The 17,650-nt window shown below is 46.2% G+C and overlaps 6 protein-coding genes across 6 annotated transcripts in view; 3 read left to right on the plus strand and 3 right to left on the minus strand.

The window, feature by feature from the left end:
- Positions 1-2,191, minus strand: part of TREMEDRAFT_61155 (uncharacterized protein) — a gene marked incomplete at both ends in the record, with an annotated part of 9,143 nt that extends 6,952 nt beyond the window's left edge. Inside the window, 2 exons of the mRNA XM_007003468.1 lie at positions 56-1,385; positions 1,436-2,191. Coding sequence (XP_007003530.1) covers positions 56-1,385; positions 1,436-2,191 — 2,086 coding nt within the window. The remainder of the gene's footprint in view (positions 1-55; positions 1,386-1,435) is intronic.
- Positions 2,192-3,531: 1,340 nt separating this feature from the next.
- On the plus strand, positions 3,532-7,366 carry TREMEDRAFT_71348 (uncharacterized protein; the record flags this gene model as incomplete). The annotated part of the gene is made up of 4 exons (XM_007003700.1): positions 3,532-3,897; positions 5,277-5,549; positions 5,604-6,336; positions 7,194-7,366. The coding sequence occupies exons 2-4, from the start codon at positions 5,382-5,384 to the stop codon at positions 7,364-7,366; spliced, it is 1,074 nt and encodes a 357-aa protein (XP_007003762.1). The 5' UTR covers positions 3,532-3,897; positions 5,277-5,381.
- A 266-nt stretch (positions 7,367-7,632) lies between these two features.
- Positions 7,633-9,045, minus strand: TREMEDRAFT_43299 (uncharacterized protein). The gene is made up of 6 exons (XM_007003300.1): positions 8,845-9,045; positions 8,686-8,802; positions 8,375-8,532; positions 8,146-8,226; positions 7,993-8,074; positions 7,633-7,746 (listed from the first exon to the last, which is right to left on the minus strand). Exons 1-6 carry the CDS (start codon positions 8,923-8,925, stop codon positions 7,657-7,659), a joined length of 609 nt encoding a protein of 202 aa, XP_007003362.1. The 5' UTR covers positions 8,926-9,045; the 3' UTR covers positions 7,633-7,656.
- Positions 9,046-9,310: 265 nt separating this feature from the next.
- TREMEDRAFT_73531 (uncharacterized protein) lies at positions 9,311-11,900 on the plus strand (the record flags this gene model as incomplete). The annotated part of the gene is made up of 9 exons (XM_007003701.1): positions 9,311-9,487; positions 9,583-10,385; positions 10,430-10,485; positions 10,528-10,624; positions 10,671-10,737; positions 10,835-10,859; positions 10,903-10,979; positions 11,033-11,209; positions 11,427-11,900. The coding sequence occupies 9 exons, from the start codon at positions 9,311-9,313 to the stop codon at positions 11,670-11,672; spliced, it is 1,725 nt and encodes a 574-aa protein (XP_007003763.1). The 3' UTR covers positions 11,673-11,900.
- Positions 11,901-12,077: 177 nt separating this feature from the next.
- TREMEDRAFT_29057 (uncharacterized protein) lies at positions 12,078-15,546 on the minus strand (the record flags this gene model as incomplete). Its single annotated transcript, XM_007003193.1, has 8 exons — positions 12,078-12,191; positions 12,508-12,711; positions 12,826-13,401; positions 13,447-14,187; positions 14,222-14,277; positions 14,342-14,786; positions 14,881-15,085; positions 15,134-15,546. The coding sequence occupies 8 exons, from the start codon at positions 15,544-15,546 to the stop codon at positions 12,078-12,080; spliced, it is 2,754 nt and encodes a 917-aa protein (XP_007003255.1).
- Positions 15,547-15,798: 252 nt separating this feature from the next.
- Positions 15,799-17,247, plus strand: TREMEDRAFT_43302 (uncharacterized protein; the record flags this gene model as incomplete). The annotated part of the gene is made up of 5 exons (XM_007003301.1): positions 15,799-15,933; positions 16,104-16,445; positions 16,490-16,593; positions 16,640-16,751; positions 16,980-17,247. The coding sequence occupies exons 1-5, from the start codon at positions 15,857-15,859 to the stop codon at positions 17,245-17,247; spliced, it is 903 nt and encodes a 300-aa protein (XP_007003363.1). The 5' UTR covers positions 15,799-15,856.
- Positions 17,248-17,650: the final 403 nt, after the last annotated feature.

Raw genomic sequence — 17,650 nt, forward strand, 5'->3', positions numbered from 1 at the left:
CGACCTATTATGTGACTCTGGCGGTCCGATTGCCAATCTGTATCATCTTGCTGACCTGACCGAGCTTCCGAGCGATTTGCGTGGGCCGATTGTTCAACGTTACCGTGAAGTTGACCCGATTGGCCTTCCACTAAACCTTTCTCAACCGATTGACTCGCCGTGTTGATCCTTTTGGGTAGAACAACCACTTTGGCACCTTTGTCATTCTGATCATTCTGCTGATCTTCGTCATCTTCATCAAGATCATGATCTTCATGATCTTCATCAAGATCATGATCTTCATCATCTTCATCATCTTCATCATCTTCATCATCTTCATCATCTTCATCGTCTTCATCGTCCTCGTCATCCTCATCGTCTTCGTCATCTTTATCGTGTTTGTCGTCGTAATGTTTGTCATCTTCGTCATTGTGTTCATCGTCATCATCTTGGTCACGTTCCCGATCTTTGTGGTGCTGATGAGACCGTTGGTCTTCATGATCTTCCTGATCTTCATGGTCTTCGTGATCATCAGCATCTTCGCCATCTTCGTGATCTTCTTCCTCTTCGTCCTCTTCGTTGTTCTCCTCCTCTTCGTCCTCTTCGATGTTTTCGTCCTGTTCCTCTTTGTCATCTTCGTCACCTTCGTGATTGTTGTCATCTTTGTCCTTTTCATCGTCTTCCTCCTCTTCCTCCTCTTCCTCCTCTTCCTCCTCTTCCTCCTCTTCCTCCTCTTCCTCCTCTTCCTCCTCTTCCTCCTCTTCCTCCTCTTCCTCCTCTTCCTCCTCTTCCTCCTCTTCTTCTCCTTCCTCCTCTTCCTCCTCCTCTTCCACCTCCTCTTCATCCTCATTGTCCTGCACAACCCTGACGTCCCTCTCGTCCTGATCACTGTGGACCCCCGGCTCGGGTTTGATGTTGACTTCAGCCATTCCCCCCTTCAACTTGCGGAACTTGATGTGCATATTCACCGTTGTCTGCTTTGGTGATACAGCAGATCTGGTTGAGTGACTGGTGAGAGATGTGTGTTGAGCTACGCGGATGGGGGAATCGGAAGCCTGGACTGGCTGGACCTTCGATCGTTTCTTGGTACCTTGAACAACAGCACTTGCTCGTTTCTTTGAAACACGTTTGGCAAACTCAAATAGTTGGACTCCCAATGAGTCCTTGTTTGCGAGAGGGGGGGCCGATTGTGTGACAGGCTTGTCAACAACGGTCTGGCATGCTCCGTTACAAGAGTAGGTGACCCGCCAGATCACCCGATCGGCTGAATGGCGAACCACGTCTTTGGGGACACTGACGGTGCATCGACGAGCACGAATGTCGTTGGGATATAGACCGGTACCGTCAAGCCACTCGATAGAGGCCTCCTTGTATAACGAATGCCTCTCAATATTGTAATCGTGAGGCTACGACATGAACATCCAAGCCAAGACTACAAATAATGAGAAAGACGTACCTGAGATTCAAAAAAGCGCATGAGATCCTTGGCCATGACTTCCGTGCGAGTATATCCTTCTCCCGAGCTGAGATCCACCTTCATGGAACGCAGGAACTCCTTTGTGATTCGGACACCAGGTGTCACACAGGGTGTGGGCAAAGCCTGAGGATGATATGGCAACTCATCCTCATCCTCATCGCTGGAAAAGTCTCCCAGGTCTCCCACAATCCGATGATCAGGTCGGTCATGAAAGTGATCAACCCACTTCTCATAATGAGGATCTGAGGAAGGTAGGGACGACGAAGGCAAAGATGAAGACGGTAAAGATGACGAAGGCATAGATGACGACGGTAATGATGACGATGGTAAAGAGGACGGCGGCAAGGACGATGGCAGTTTGCCAGTGTCTGGGTCCAATCGAGCTCGCTTGACAGACGGGAGGTTGGTGGAATCCATCAAGGATCCATGAGGTCGTTTTGGGACTTTGGAAGGTGTGATGGGATCGGAGTTAGTGTTGGAACGTATACGGTTGGACCTTCGATTTGGTTGGATATGCCGACTGGCCTCAGCAGAGGCGTCCAGAGTCCCATTTTGGGGAGTTGATTGAGATTCACCTTGGGACAATGACGAGTTTTCCTGGAAGGTGACTGATCGTGACGGGTTCTTGACTGACACACGGGGAGGTCTTCCCCTCCTGCTTGGAGTGGTGAGACGGTTGACAAGACCAGCTGGAACGACTCCGATCGGCGGAGTACGAGGCTGGTGGTCAGACATTGTGAGACAAAGATTCTGATGATGGTAGAGAGTGAAAAGGTGAATACGTACATTACTCTGGGGTTACTACTACTGATGGTCCGTGTGATTAAGTTCATAGATAGGACAATGACAATGATGTTAAATTATCAAACGGATCAAAACCGGGTAAGGGGTCACCGAGGTACCAATTGTCAGTCTCGCTATGTCAGGCTGGGTCCCGATTACCGCATTAACTCCGAGATAGCTTCAATCGGATCCGTGGTGCTGCTCACGATTGAACGATTCCAGCATTCGATCAATGTGAAAATTGGGATCCTATATTTTAACATTGTCATAAGACCAATAAGAGTGTCAAATTACCAATCGGGACGCTTTCATGAGTTAAGAGGGGATTCCGGACGGTTATGAAGGGAAACCGGACAACCAAGTCGGAAACCAGCCAGCTAAACCGGAATCCGGGTAACAAAGGGGGTTACCGGACACCCAGTATGGGAAAAATCCGACCGCAAAAATTAGCTCGGGTAAAAAGCCAGCCAACACGGGAAAAAATAGACACGCCGTGGTCTTGTGATTCGAGTTGGCTGGTCTTCGTTTGGAGTGAACGGGAAAGAGGCCGTTTAGCCGCCCCACAGACCCATAAACATCTGACATGGGAACCCAGGTGTGGTGTTGACTTGTGGGGGAACAGTACATACCGGATTTGATGATGCGCCTAGGTCTCGGATCGTCGGATTTCGGGGTCCCGGTGATCGGTGACTGACTTATCAATGCAAAAAGAAGAAAGGCTGAGTCATAACTTGCCAAGACATGTGCATTTAAATTACGTTCATAAGATACCTAATGACAAAGACGATGTAGTAGTTGAAGAAAGCTTCCACCATGTCACTTGCCTGTTGTATACTAGAGACGTGTGCTAAGATGTGGATCCAAAACGCTGCGCGCGCTTTGGTAGGCGGTAACGTGGACCTGGCGATGATGCGGGACACTGACTATTGGGAAATTAGCTGAGGGGAAAGTGTGGGAAAACCACTTTTTTGGGCTTGTCATAATATCCGATCCCGCAGAGCCGCCGGGCTCATGTGCTCGTGGCATAAAATCACCCAAATCACCACTCGGCAAACTCGGATGACTAGTACGGAGATAATTCCGTTCAGCTCTGACGCGTTACCCTTAGCTCTCGCCCTGGATTCCCCTGATCCTCTCGGGCACGACCCAAGCTTTACTTACGACACTTGTTCCGACCTCTTTTCCACTTTTTCCCACCTACGCAAGCTACGTAGCTACAAAACTACGGCCGCACCTTGCCGTTCTGTCATACGAGTGTACGGTCACTTTTGTCATCTCCGGGTTCAAGGGTAAAAAAAAAGAAGCCAGAGTCTCCGGACGAAAAAAACGCCGGCTTGTTATTACATTGTGGGGCGGGGTATATACCCGGGACGAGTCAAGAACTCTTTCATCCTGACAAGAACCCTCAACAAATCCGAATCCAACCGAACGAAAAGTGACTAAGCAGAGAGAGTGTGGTCCCAACATCGGCCCCTCGTCTCCGTTCAAACAGCCCCACATATCCAACAACAACTCTTTGTCAAATCGACTATCATCATTCGACAAATCGACAAACTGACCATCGTCAGTCGAATCAACCACTGTTTCGTTTGCATTGTTAGAGGAGAAGTAAGAGAATATCGATGGAGAGAATAGAGACATAGAAGAATTTGTATAAGGTGAGCCCAGTTTTCATCTTTTTTCCAACCTCGATCATGATCGTCCATCAGACCCGTCTACGGCCCGATAATGATCGATGTGTGGTGCGCTCGTGTCGGTGTGGCTTTTGTCTTGAGGGTTCTTTGGTTCGAGATTGTGATTCTGATTCACGTCTTATTTTCCCTCTCCATCGTTTTTGATGATTGCGACCGGCGTTGTCGCAAGGAGGTGTGAAACCGACGATCTTTTCTTCATCTTCACTCGAGATGTTATGATCTTATGGTTCCCCACAAAACGTCGCTTCCGGTATCCGGGTCAATAGTATTTAAATGGAAGCGCCCGTCGACGTGTATCGAGGCTTTTGGCTTTTGGTCTTTTGCCATACGTGGACATCCTTTGGTACTACGGTCTTCAAAGGCCGAGGGACCGAAGTGTTAGAAGAGGAGGTCATTGCGTTTATTCGGCTCGCCGCACGCGCATCCCCACCACGCCTTCTCTCGCTTTATCGCCTTCCTCGTTGTCCCTCCCCCATCATCATTCAAGAAGTACATCATCATCATCATCATCATCATCATCCCCATCATTCCCACGCCATTAACTCGGTCTCACATCTTTTTCTCTTTTTTGCCTCCCCTTCCCCCAACCCATCACACGTCCGATCATCACGCTTGCCTTGTTGTCTTGTGTTTTCTGCCTAGTTTGACTCCCCTTTCCAACCCATTTCGGAACCCCTTTCGACTCGTTTTTCCCCATCCCTTGGACATTGCCTTAGCTACGCCTCGTATCATCCTTGTTGTCAAGTGGCTCGGATCGTCTTCCTTTTCCCACCTTTTCTCCCCCAAACCTGATCCGCAATCGGTCTTACTTTGCCACCTTTACCCTTCTCATCTCCTCCCCCGTTCGACATCCAACGTGCCGTGTCAAGGCGTGATTACCCAACGGAAAAATAATACACCAAGAAAACACGAGGTTCCCTCCCGTCTCCCTCTTTTACCATCCTTCCCCCCGATCTGACCGAGACCACGGTTGGAGCCGAGAGGTTTGGGCGTTTGTCCGCTCATCGCGCCGCACAGCGCAAACCTTGAATTCTTCGTTCAAGCTTTTAACCTATCCTCAAACCCCACTTCGTTCCGATCTTCTCTCGTCTTTCTCAATGATGATTCATTCTCAGTGACCTTGTTCTCTTGTGTAAACGAATAAAGTACCCTTGTACTCTTTCGGTTCTTAACATTCGGCTATACCGATCCTCCCGGTGAGGGGTGCTTCTGGTGTTGGTCGCCACCTTGGTTATCGTCGTCCCCGGCATCCTTGTTACCCAAGTCTTTCAAATCATGATTCGTGGTCCCGTTGTCGGTTCATATATTACATTACATCAGAATCGCCGCTGACTTTATCGCAGATCCCTACCCTTCGTAAACCATCCATCCCTACTTCAGTTTCTACTTCAGTTCAAGTTCCGATCGGTGTCGTTTACCCTATCAAGCAACTACCCACTCGCTCCACCATGTCTTCCATTCCTCAACAAAGGGCAGGTTCTGCATCTCCCTCCACCTCGTCTTCTCGTAAAGCAGCCAAGTCAACCGCCACTGCTTCAGCACCTTCATCGAGAACGTCGGGTCGATCAGATCCTTACTATGGTCATGAAGAGACGGCAGTAATGTGCGCGCGATTCGTGAGTCATCATCTTCCTTCCACCTTCCATAGGTTCCATGCTGATTACTTTCAGATCGCGTCCTTGTTCCAATGTCCAAACATACCTGCGCAAACAGCACCTGGTGCTCCTACACCCACCCTCGCACACTTTGTCGCGTACGCTCTTCATCGTACGCGTCTTCCATCAGTCGTCACCTTTGCCGCCCTACTCTTGCTTCAACGATTGAAGACTCGTTTCCCCGCTGCACGCGGTTCGTCCGGTCATCGCTTATTCATCTCGGCATTCATGATCTCTTCCAAGGTCATATGCGACGACACTTACTCTAACCAAAGTTGGGGGATCGTCGCTCAAAAGATGTTCTCATTAAAGGAGATCAACCAGATGGAACGTGAAATGTGTGGATACTTGGAATGGAACCTCAACGTAGCAGGTGAAGAAGTGACCGATTTCGAACGTCGTCTAAGAGTAGACTTCGGACCGAAAGCCATCGTATCACGTTCCAGCCCTACGACTGTCGAAGCTCATCACCTACCGACTCCACCTACTCATTCTTACCCTACACCCGAAACAACACCCGATGCTCCTCAATCTCGACCCATCCGTCCAGTACCGTCTCCATACAAGTCCAAACCTGTCACATACGCACCACCATCTCCACCGTCTTCTCCTCATTCTTCTCACTATCATCCTCAATCACCACCACAGTACTCTTCCAGCTCGTCATTACAATCTTCCCTACAATCCTCACCTGCTAGCGACGATTGCAAAACTCCTTCGCCAGTATCTGTCGTACCACATCGAAGCAGTAAAGACGTGGCATACGAACGAACACGTTTCACCGGGTATCCCATCAACGTGGGTGGATGGTAGTCTATGTGATGGCGTTTCACCAACATGCGTGGGAAACGTCAACATGTCTGTTCGGGGGATGGATTCATCGTTTGCACGCTCGCTACACATATACCCTCGGAAGGTTTAGGATACCCATTTCTTTGTATTTACCATTCACCTTTATTTTTTGCACATAACACCAAACATTCATCATCTATTGTCATCATCTCGGATTGTGGAGAGTCTTAATAAGAGGGAGAAAAGGAAGGATCAATCGGTCGTGTATAGACATGTCATGCAGCTGTTACACTTTTACCTCTTTAATCTCTATACACATGTTGAGATTCTTACAACCCCATACTCAAGGTTCTTTCCCCAATCGCCGATGCCAATTGGCGATGCTATGCGACGATCTGTTTCACACAACACGTGTGACGAGCACCCCTTCATTGTCGTTCAACAAATTCAACGCGTCGTAGTCACTCTTCGCTTAAAACGGCAAATCATACTTTTAGCGCAGGATCGATCTTCCGAAACTAAGCTTAAGACCCAATCTATCCGATGACGGAAGTACATATGTACATCACATTCATTTGGGTATGGTGACGACATACAGTAGCCACCAGGCGTACACACTTTATGCAATCGTCAGTAAGGGAACCTCAGATTAAGTAGGTTGTGAGTTGTTGAATCCATCCCCGATCCCCGATCTACTCGATGTCATAGTGCGAATAGTGCTAACTCGCGCCGAGGTCCTTCTGGGGTCTCGGACGAGAACGTCGAGAACGATATATGTCGATATATGACATGAGAATCGTATGAGATTTTGAGAATGTGGAGTTGTGGAGGAAGAGTCGTGTTTATACACTAGGAGGAAAGGGGTTCATACTGGGTTTTTGAGTGTTCAAGGTGGAGTCGCCCCAAAGGCCAAAGGATCATTTAGTCGACAAGCTCAAAGTACTCGTATACTTGAAGATGAAGCTAGATTGTGTTGTGGAGCGTGATTCTGCGGATTGTGTAGTGGAAATTTACATGACGAGTAGCTGCAATGAGGAACATGTTAGACCTGTACACATCAAAATGAGGCGTCAGCCCCGTCAGGTTGAGACATCCCATACAGAATGATAACGTTGATCGCAACGTTGGAAAGTGGTGTTTGATAGTAAGAAGGCTCTCAGAAGGTGCTTTATCGTGTAAAAAAGGTGTTGCAGGTGTGTCGTAAGAAAGTTAGGAGATGGTTTGGTTCCGACATGGAAGGAAGAATAGGTGAAGAGATTGGAACAAATACATATAACTACCACCCCACAGCGACTTCTTGTCGAGGTGTTGATTCCACATGTCTTGGTTGATCCGGACGACGGTATTCTACTTTGTCGACTTTCACCTGCGAGTCAGTCCTCGATCTACATCGGCCATGGACCACACTTTCTCGTATTGTTGCTTTATGGGCGGTGTGGGAAGAATATCTGATCGCGTCCTTTGGTGCTAGTGTGAAGAGGGGTAGAGGTCGTTCCCTAAAATTGTAGGTAACGGGTGAGTGATGAACGATTTCGAAGATGAGTATGGCATGTGAATGTGTAGGAGAGAACGAGATTTTCATGACTGGGAGAGGGGTAAAGAGGAAACGCACTTCTTGATCCAGCAAGAGGTAAACATAAGTCACGACAACGGGACCTTGAACATCCATCAAAGCGAAAGAAGGTGTCACGTCACTGTTCCATTAGCAAATGTTCCTCAATATCGCCTATACCACAGTATGAGTTGATTAAAACAAGACACCCACCCATTCCATAACCCACTCCAGGCACCTGTTGCCGAACCTGGATTGATGAAGAAACGTTGTTCAAATTCGAAAGCTTCAAACCTGATGCATCAGTCCTAAATCCAACATGTATTTCCGATGATCCAACGGTATCTCAAAGTATGAGGTACGAAGACACTAGGCGATATAGGTCGATGATGGAAAGACAGGAGAAAAGGGGGATACAGGCAGGGAGGGAAGAAAATTTTACCTATGTGTACCCCCACTAACCAAAACATCAACATCCATCTGTCTAGCCAAAGCCGCCAACATCTCAGAATCACCAGCTGGAACAATTTGTTGACCATGTACCACACCTATCCGTATACTTTGATGTTGTATTGTTAAACTTAAAGGGAAATGTGTGTTCTATTCTTTAGTCCAACTATCCTCTTTTTCATAGTCCAACCCGACTGTTCATTTCCCTTTTCAATCATCACCGTGAGAGGATACTCTGAAGAGAGATTGAATAGTTGTTGGACTAATTAGTGTTTAAGAGGAAAGAATGGTGTATAGACCCACCTCGTCAAACTCGCCTCGCACCACATGAACCTCCGGTGCTATGGTCCGAAGATAATCGTACGTCTCTTTATCGCATACGTTCCCAGTGCATATTATCTGTCCTATTTTACCGGGCACCTACATGTCAGTAGCGTCCTGGACGATGAAAGAGAGACCCACTAAGAGCTTTTTGAATTTTGCTGGGAGGTCATATGTGAGGTTAGGAATGTGAAGATCTCCGATGACGAGGACTAGTACCATTGTGCTGGGTGGTGTCTTTGACGTCGTTCTACTTCAGGTGACCGAGCCGACGAGTCTGAAGAGCGACTTGTCCAGGTTGTGCAGCTATCAGCTGAGAGTGCCTTGTCTGAGCGGATGGCCTGATACGAGTGATATAGAAAGGTTGTCAAGTGATGCAAGTGAGATAAGTAGGGCAACGGCGATGCACTTGAAATGGTAAGTTAAGAGAGCTCAGGCACGAGCCGGAGCCAAAAAGCACGGTCCTTCTTGGTCCTCTCCTGCCAAATAACCTGTCCACCTTACATAACTATACTCGTCTCTACGTATCTCTCTCGTACCCATTTCGATCAAATGTTGTCAATATCAACATTCATTCCTGGATAAGAACAATAACAAGAACATCGACATGGCTTCCACTCCCTCATCTTTACCACCCGTCGTACCTGTCGAGCTGAGCGACATGAGCGCAAACCCAAGCGGTGTCATGTTACCTCCCAAGCAGGCAACCGTGACCGTTGGCAGGCGGATGAGTCTGAGTGAGGAAGCTTCTCGTAGGGATAGTCTAGGGGATACTAGAGCGTTTGTGAGTCTCCTCCCTCTTCTGCACGGCTTCTGGGGATACCGGTCAGAGACTTGATGGAGTTACTACTGGGTTAAGGGAGGTTGCTGATAGGATAGTATGGTTTACACTCCCCTCCCGACGCACAGAGCATCTCTGGTTCTCTCTCTCGTGCATTATCCAATCATCGTACTATCTTAGGTCGTCAACGCTCCAACTCTCGAGCTTCCGCCTCTACCTCTCGACCAGGTTCACCACCTCTACCAATCTCCCCTTCACGCTCGACCCTCCCTCTACCTATGCCAAAGGGTTTTCTCAGTCCAAAGAAACCAAAGGCTGCACTCAGACATGAAGCCCGAGAAGCACGTGAAGCTCAACGTATGAGCGAACTCGGATCTGAAAGAGCTTTTTCCCCTATCTCCGAACCACCACCATTACCTTCCGCTAGTACACAAGCACATGAGACACAATCAGAGGAGACTCATCGTCAACCTAATTCTCGGTCTTTGGGAGGTACGAGACATGCACCTAGTGTGACTGAACAATCAACAGCTCCTACCACTCATCCATTACGAGATTTGGAAGAATCATCAGATGACTTGATGGAACACCCAATCGATCTTCCAGATAAATCATCCCCGAAGAAACCTAGTAAACCCCATTCACCCCCAAGACAAGTTCGTCAAAGACATGCGAGAAGATATAGGAGATACACTACTTTCGAGAATCCTTTAACGACATTCTTCTGTGCTGGACATCTGATGACCGGAGATGATTCACCTGTGAGCGTGCTAATGGTGGTGGTGTTACTGCTAGGAATCACTGGAGTGTGGTTGGGGACCACAGGTGTGTGGTTATGGCAACATGGAACGGAATATGGCTTGGCAAAAGGTGGAGGGATTGGGATCGTTGTCGTTTTCATGTGAGTCTCTCCCAGCCGAATGCCCATACTATGCTGAGATGAAGCTATCTTTTTGGAATTACTTCAAGTTCGATGGTAGCCGCAGCTCTACGGGATCCAGGTTAGCTGAAGATTTAAATCATCGCAATGAGCTAACCTACAGGAATCATTCCCAGAGATCTTGATCCTGACCCCCCAATGTCATTCACCAGTAGCTGGGGAGAACCTCTAGCAAGGGAATTCGTCGTCAAGGATGGGCAGTGAGTCGTAATCTCTGGACTCAGTGTGTGTCTCACTAACATGCAGAGTGACAAGCAGATATTGCGAGACGTGTAAAAGTTATCGTCCTCCAAGAAGTAGTCACTGTCGTCTTGTAAGTTTTTCCCCAACTCATCTCCTCACAACTCCTATCTTTATCATGAAAAACATGTGAAATGAAGTCTTCTGGCACGATGATAGCTGATCTACAGTGCGGTAATTGTGTCGATGGCATAGGTCAGCTTCGTGTTGCAAATTCATGACATCAGCTGACATACAGACCACCATTGTTCATACATTCACACTTGCGTCGGTAAACGTAACTACCTTTCCTTTTTCTCCCTTCTAATCTTCTCTGTGAGTGCTTATCCCTATTTGATACATTCTAAAATCTTGTATCTAACTCTAAGGCAATCTCCGCCATCTATGTCGTTGTTTTTTCAGCTATTCATTTTGCACTTTTGTGTCATCATGATCGTATCAGCTTTGGTAGAGCTTTGAAAGAAAGTCCCGGAGCGGCAGTGAGCTTCTTACTCGGTCTAGCGGTGTTACCTGGTGTACTCTTTCTAGTAGGGTATCATCTTCGTGTAAGTGTCTTCTCACCCACCTTGACTGTTCCAAACATCTCAACCACATTTCTGGTGTCTCAATCTCCACACCAAGTTTCATCCCATCTACATTCCTCATATCTCAACATTGACACAAATTCTTTCATGTTACAGATCGAGCATTGTAGTACCTAAAAATAAGAAAAGAGCGAGATTCTTCATTGTAATAACTTTCGAAACCCGTATTAACGTACAGTTGATCATACACGGAATCACCACAGTCGAACAACTTCGAGCCAACACTTCTAAATCATTATTTTCTCTTCGGAACAGACCTGAAAACCCATTTGCCGCCAAATCAATCTGGCAAAACGTTCTCAATGTTACTTTGGCCAGACCTCAATTCCCCAGTTGGATAGATGCCGCCTCGTGGGAAGTGGAAGATACTCGGTTAGTCAATCCCGCTTTGGTAAATCCTAGATGGGGTACGGAAGATGTATGAATTGCACATACTCTTCTCCGTTCTGCCCATTTTCATGATCCCTCATATCATCGGTCCGTACTCGTTTACATAATCAACAGTTGGATAGGAAAGTCCATACGGTTCTTCAAGCATCATGTTTAGGGTTCTAGTAAAAGGTTGTATTTATGTTGGCGATCTATACCCCTTGCATTCATACCTCATGTTATATACAAGTCTTTCATTTTGCATGCATAATTGACTTCTTTTATCTTTTCGACCCTCGACTGAAAGTAAAGCCAAAACGATTGTATCCTCGTTTATCTTTTCAAGTTCTGTGATTCCTTTTGTCTGGTCTCTTCAAGTGATTGATTAATCACTACACACACCGTGAGACGGATGTTTCTCAGATAGATCGTACTGTATGAGAGAACTTGATATCAAAAGTCAAGATGATAAATGGTCAGCCATGAGACGAATCATCAAAGTCAATTCGTCCGCTTCTGTTTGTGCTTCTAAAGGCGATCGATCGAGCGTTATAGCTTCTGTCAAAGAGGGGAACTAAATTGTCAGTTCAAACTACTCTATTCAATCTTATCACCATAATATTTCTTTCAACCAACATGACTTCAACACCCCCCAACTTCTATCAATTTGAACGAAGCATAACCACTCAAAAAAGGACTGTGGGACCAATTTTCGATCATGTTGAGGGTAGAGAGTGGTACAGGGGTCTGTATAAGGTGAGATGACCCTTAAACTTCTAGAATGGGATTATTCACATAAGATCTGTGAATGATCATCGTAAAATTCAGTGACATGGGACAAACGGATAGATCGGAAGTAGTATTGTAAATATGAAAGTAAGAATACTCACAGTCGTTGCTCCGTAACCTTTCCAAAGACCCGGTGCTACTATTTTATGTTTATACCATTGCCTACCTTTTAATCCTTTAGAACTGAGGAAACCCGATTCGAAATATTGTAATTTTACATTGATCTTACGTATTTCTTTCAAAAGTTGTTTGATCTTTTTGATTTTACCTGGTGAAGGAAGTGGTAAACCCCTTCTTTCTTCCAACTTCTTTCTATCGATGAATTGTGTTTGTAATGATTGCTTAATGCCGTCGTCGTTCATTATTTGGTGTTCATGTTGCTGATCATTTCGTATTGTTATCAATTTTGATCCCTCAACCATCCCATTCCTCCCATTAGGCCGTTTGGGGTATTTGACAAAAGATTGAATGGTAGATGTTACCATTTGTTTCATCCTTTCCCATCCCCACCACTTATCATGTCCCAACAACCCTTTTAATTCCTTTATTACCCTTTCTTTTTCTCTATCCAATTCCTTCGAAACATTCTCCAGTTCATTGATAGATTTTCTCAATTCCCCCAATTCGATCTTCTCCGAGAAATTCGCTTTTCGAATTTCCAACTCTACAGTACGTAAATACCATCTCAAATCTCTAGCATATTGCGTTGTGTTGAATGGTAATAACAATCCATCAGCTAGACGAAGTACCAATAAACCCATTACTTTCGCCACATCAACATGTTTATGAAAACCTGGATCACCATATTTTTCCATCCATGTAAAAGTATCGTATGTCGAATGATAATGATATACAGGATCTTTAGGACCTGAAGAGAACCCTAGACTTGTACTTGCTATTCCGTATCGTTGTAAGAAAGGTGTATAATCCGATCCTGAACCTAATGGAGAAACTCCTGTCCAATCAGAATCATTCGGTGTGATAAATCCATCAAACTCCAATGTAGAATCATACGAGTCGTCCGGATTGAGAGAAGGGACATTCGATGTTTGGGAGAGATATTCCGACCAATCTCCTCCGTCTTTTCTTGTGTGCCATATGGTACGAGAAGAATTTGAAGATGATAATATTTCTTGACTTGTAATCTTGATTAACCATGCTAAAGAAGGTGAACCTTGAACACGATATTTACTTCCAGAAACGGAAGAATCTAAATTCAAATAAGCGATAACATTCTTTCCTAACCAATCTCCAAAATCTTCACACCATTCTGTACTTCCTATCAAACCATATTCCTCTGCATCCCAACTGACAAACATTATAGTTCTTAATGGTTTCCAACCAATCTTTATCAATTCACCTAGACCACGTATGAGTTCATGTTGACTTGCGGTACCGGAATTAGGATCGGAAGCTCCCATTACCCAAGCATCACGATGATTACCCATGATAATCACTTCATCCGTTATGTGACCTGGAATAGTAGCCATGACGTTCCATATAGGCATAACTCGAGTGTTGACTTGATTGACCATGTGAAGTGAGATTTGGGAGGGTCCAGTGAAGTAAGATACGTTGTAATGAGTCAAACCTCCTGACCATTCAGGTCCTAGTGTTTCGACGGCAAGACCTTCTCCATAGAGAGCTTTGAGAAGAGGAATGGCATCTTCAAAGGAAATTGGGAGAGACGGGATGGAAGGTTGGTTACCGACTTCTAAACGAGTGGCATTGGGATATGCGGGTACACCTGGAGTGGTAGGATCACCAGGATAAGCAGAGATCTATCATCAGCATGAGTCCTCAACCTTCCTGGACAAAAGGGCCTTTTTCTTTTCCAGCCAAAATGGGCTGGTATAATGTTTGGAGAAGACCTTAGGAAGAGGAAGCTAGGTAGAATGTGTACAACAAGGGGAGTTTCATGACATGATTAGAGACTTACGAATTGAACACTGCCCCGTTGAACAGAACTCGGTTGTCTAGCAGGTCCATCAGGATAAGCTTTATATCCATTCGCCTCCGTTATCTCCCCATCATCCCCCGGATCAGTGAAAATCAAACAGCCCACAGCTCCAGCCTCTTGAGCGGCTTTAACCTTTAACCCTCTGAACGGACCGCCATACTTTGTCAAAACTATTCTCCCACTGACGTTGACACCTTTCGACTCCAGTAACTCAAAATCTGATTTCCGACCATATCCCACATAAACGTATTGAGCCGTGACATCTCCACTGACTGATAGACCGTGGAAAACGGGAACGGAGTCACGGTATATAGAATCGGGATCATCTCCAACGATATCTTCTTGTAATTTAGCATGGAAGGGCGGATCGGATAATAGGGTGAGGGAGGAAGAAACTGGTTCGTTCATCACTGGGTAATACTATGATTCAGCTTATCCTTTAATCTACCCGAAATGAGCATGTAGCAAATGACAAGAGTGTCGAGATCATGGTTAATGATGTACTTCTACATACCTGATCTATCCATACTCCCATTTCATCCATTCCTTCTCTAACCCGACTCTGACTTTCAGGACTGCCTGCATCGTAAAGATGTTCATCCGCACCGGAAGTTGGAAGCCCTAGGACAGTCTCCCATTCATTCTTCACCTCCAGAGCTGTGATCAGATCAAACCCAGAACCGGCGGGATGTGGTCTCTTCGTATATTTCCTCAGCGCCCTGTGAATCAGCTAAGCTTTTCATTGGCATGAGCAAGAAAATACGGACGCTCTACAAGAGTCATTGTTGGGGACTCGGAGATATATCTTCTCTGCAAGTTTAGGAGGTATGATGACAGGGGGTTTACTACCTGGCAACTTGGGAAAATAGTGGAAAACGTCGTCATTCCTGCACGGCCCATTGTGATGTTTTGGTGGAAGGGGAAGAGCTTGGATGAGACCTTTGTCGACGAGTCCAGATAGGTATGCGTCTTCTTCGATTGTGATGTTTTGGAGGTACTCGTCAAGGGTGAAGGGGAGATTGTTATGGTATAGGAGGACGAGTATAGTCAGGAGGACGTAAAAGTATATTCGCCGATACGGACGAGGTCGATCGGATGTGGATGCTACCGAGATGGGCGGAGGTAAACTCGGGTGTTTCCACTCGGGACTTTTCTCGAATGAGGACTGATGGTCGACCATGTCCCTAACGCTTGATCACACCTCTCACCACTCGTCAGGTGTTGTCAAATCGGCAGAGTATTTGTACTACACGTCGTACTTGATAAGGGGGAAAAGGGGGAAAAGGGGGTGGTGGAGGGAGAAGTGATCGAGATTAGGTTGCCGTCGGATCCGAAATTTCAAAGTGACGTGATCGGACACGCCGCACTGCCCGAAGGTCACCAATCAAAAAAGTTTCATGAACAACGTTCTTAAGAATATAAACCTGATCCCATCCGTTGCATCTCGTTCTCCCAACAGGTATCTGCGTGTCGGTCGAACAGTAGCAAATATGGACCCTAACGAAACCGTTCTGGTTGGATGTATCGGTGGTAGCGGGTTGTATCATTTGGACAATCTGACTTTCGTGTGAGTGCTTCTGAGAATCTTCTACTGTGGACGCCCCCCCGTCTGGCCTTCTCTTCACTCGTGAGACTGTCTCTGCCGGTGCTCCACTCCTCCGTTACCAGATAGCATAAAGAGTATCCTCTGCGCTGAAGACAAGGGAGGTGTTTACAAGATCAAAGCTCATGAAATAGCAAAAAGCTTCACATCAAAACTCCCTGGGGAGAACCTTCTTCCCCAATCACAATCTCCAAACTTCCTTCAGGAGCTCTTATCGCTTTCATCTCACGTCATGGTCCAGCTCACACCATCACCCCTACCGAAGTACCCGGTAGAGCCAACATCGCCGCTCTCAAACATATAGGAGTCCAAGCCATTGTCGCTTTCTCCGCTGTGGGTAGTTTGAGGGAAGAAATTGCCCCCGGAGATTTCGTGATGCCTTCTCAAATCATCGATCGCACAAAAGGTATCCGAGAAGATACATTCTTCCGTGGTGAGGGTGTCGTCGTTCATAGCATGTTCGGAGATCCCTTCAGGTAAGTAGTCCCTCAACAAACGTGTTCTCAAGTTGATGGGATAGTAACAAATTGATCGACCTCATAGCTCCCTTGGTCGAGAATGTTTTGGAGGGAAAGGAAAGAGCTCCAAAGTTACATACTGGTAAAACTGTCGTTTGTATGGAAGGTAAGTTCAATTATGTCTTTTTGAATGAGTCAAGATTGACGAATAGGACCTGCTTTTTCCACGAGGGCAGAATCTACCATGTATCGTCAATGGGGAGGTGACATCATTAACATGTCTGTCATTCCTGAGGCTAAACTCGCTCGCGAGGCAGAGATCGAGTGAGTGACTTGGCATCGGGCGTCTCTTACTTGTATCCTTTCCATCCAGCCTCGTTATTCGGCTGATCGCCCTCTATGCCTCGAATCGGTCATCTAGAATGGGGGGATCGAGAAGATCATCTCTCCATCGCTGCCAAGTTGGATCGCTGTGGTCACTGCCAAGTTGACCCGCCGAGGTTGCCGATCTGGTACTGAATAATGAAAGACGGAATGTGAACTGACACACAGTTACGCTCTTATCTGCACATCGACAGACTACGATGCTTGGCGTGTTGGAGAAGCCCCAGTGACTGTGGAAGAAGTCATCAAGACGTTACATACCAACGCGGAATACGCACGTTTGGTCGCGGAAGGTTTACTTCAACAAGTATACGATGCTGTTGCTGGTGGCAAGTTGGATGAGATAAAAGGTTGCATGAGATTTGCATGTGTCACTAGGAAAGATGTGAGTTTGTTTCTCTACTTCTCTGATCCAGTCGAAACGTTCAATGACTGACCAAAAGGTTCAACCTGAGGAAGCGAGAAAGAAGTTTTCGTACATCTTGCCTTATTTCGATTAGAAGTCTAGAAGTGTGGTTAGCAAAGTGCCAAGTGTTCAAATGGAGTATGAAGTATAGACTAGCCATGTCTCAAGTAAACGATCTGCAACTGGAATGACATGAATTCGATAAGATGAACTTTATGGTATGTACGTTTGTAAGTTTTGTTGAGTACAACGCCAAGGATTGCCAAATTTGAGCGCGAATCCGAATTCCCACCTTGACTTTGTCGATCTGTTCGGATCTTCACTTTCAACTCTTTACTCTTCACTCTTCGACTCTATCTGTCTCATCTTATACTGTAATATTCATGGTAGGATCATTCAATCACTAGTGCTATCTCAGACATACTCGGTACAA

This window comes from Tremella mesenterica (genome assembly GCF_000271645.1).
Source record: "Tremella mesenterica DSM 1558 unplaced genomic scaffold TREMEscaffold_3, whole genome shotgun sequence".
Taxonomy (NCBI): domain Eukaryota; kingdom Fungi; phylum Basidiomycota; class Tremellomycetes; order Tremellales; family Tremellaceae; genus Tremella; species Tremella mesenterica.

Excerpts from the sequence above, each read along its gene's own strand:
- TREMEDRAFT_43299 (XM_007003300.1), bottom strand. The coding sequence starts at position 8,925 with ATGGTACTAGTCCTCGTCATCGGAGATCTTCACATTCCTAACCTCACA. Across the intron at positions 8,075-8,145 it reads TGGAGTGGGTTATGGAATGG|TGACGTGACACCTTCTTTCG; the intron begins GTGGGTGTCTTG and ends CTAATGGAACAG. Across the intron at positions 7,747-7,992 it reads ACCTCTTGCTGGATCAAGAA|GTGAAAGTCGACAAAGTAGA; the intron begins GTGCGTTTCCTC and ends ACTGACTCGCAG.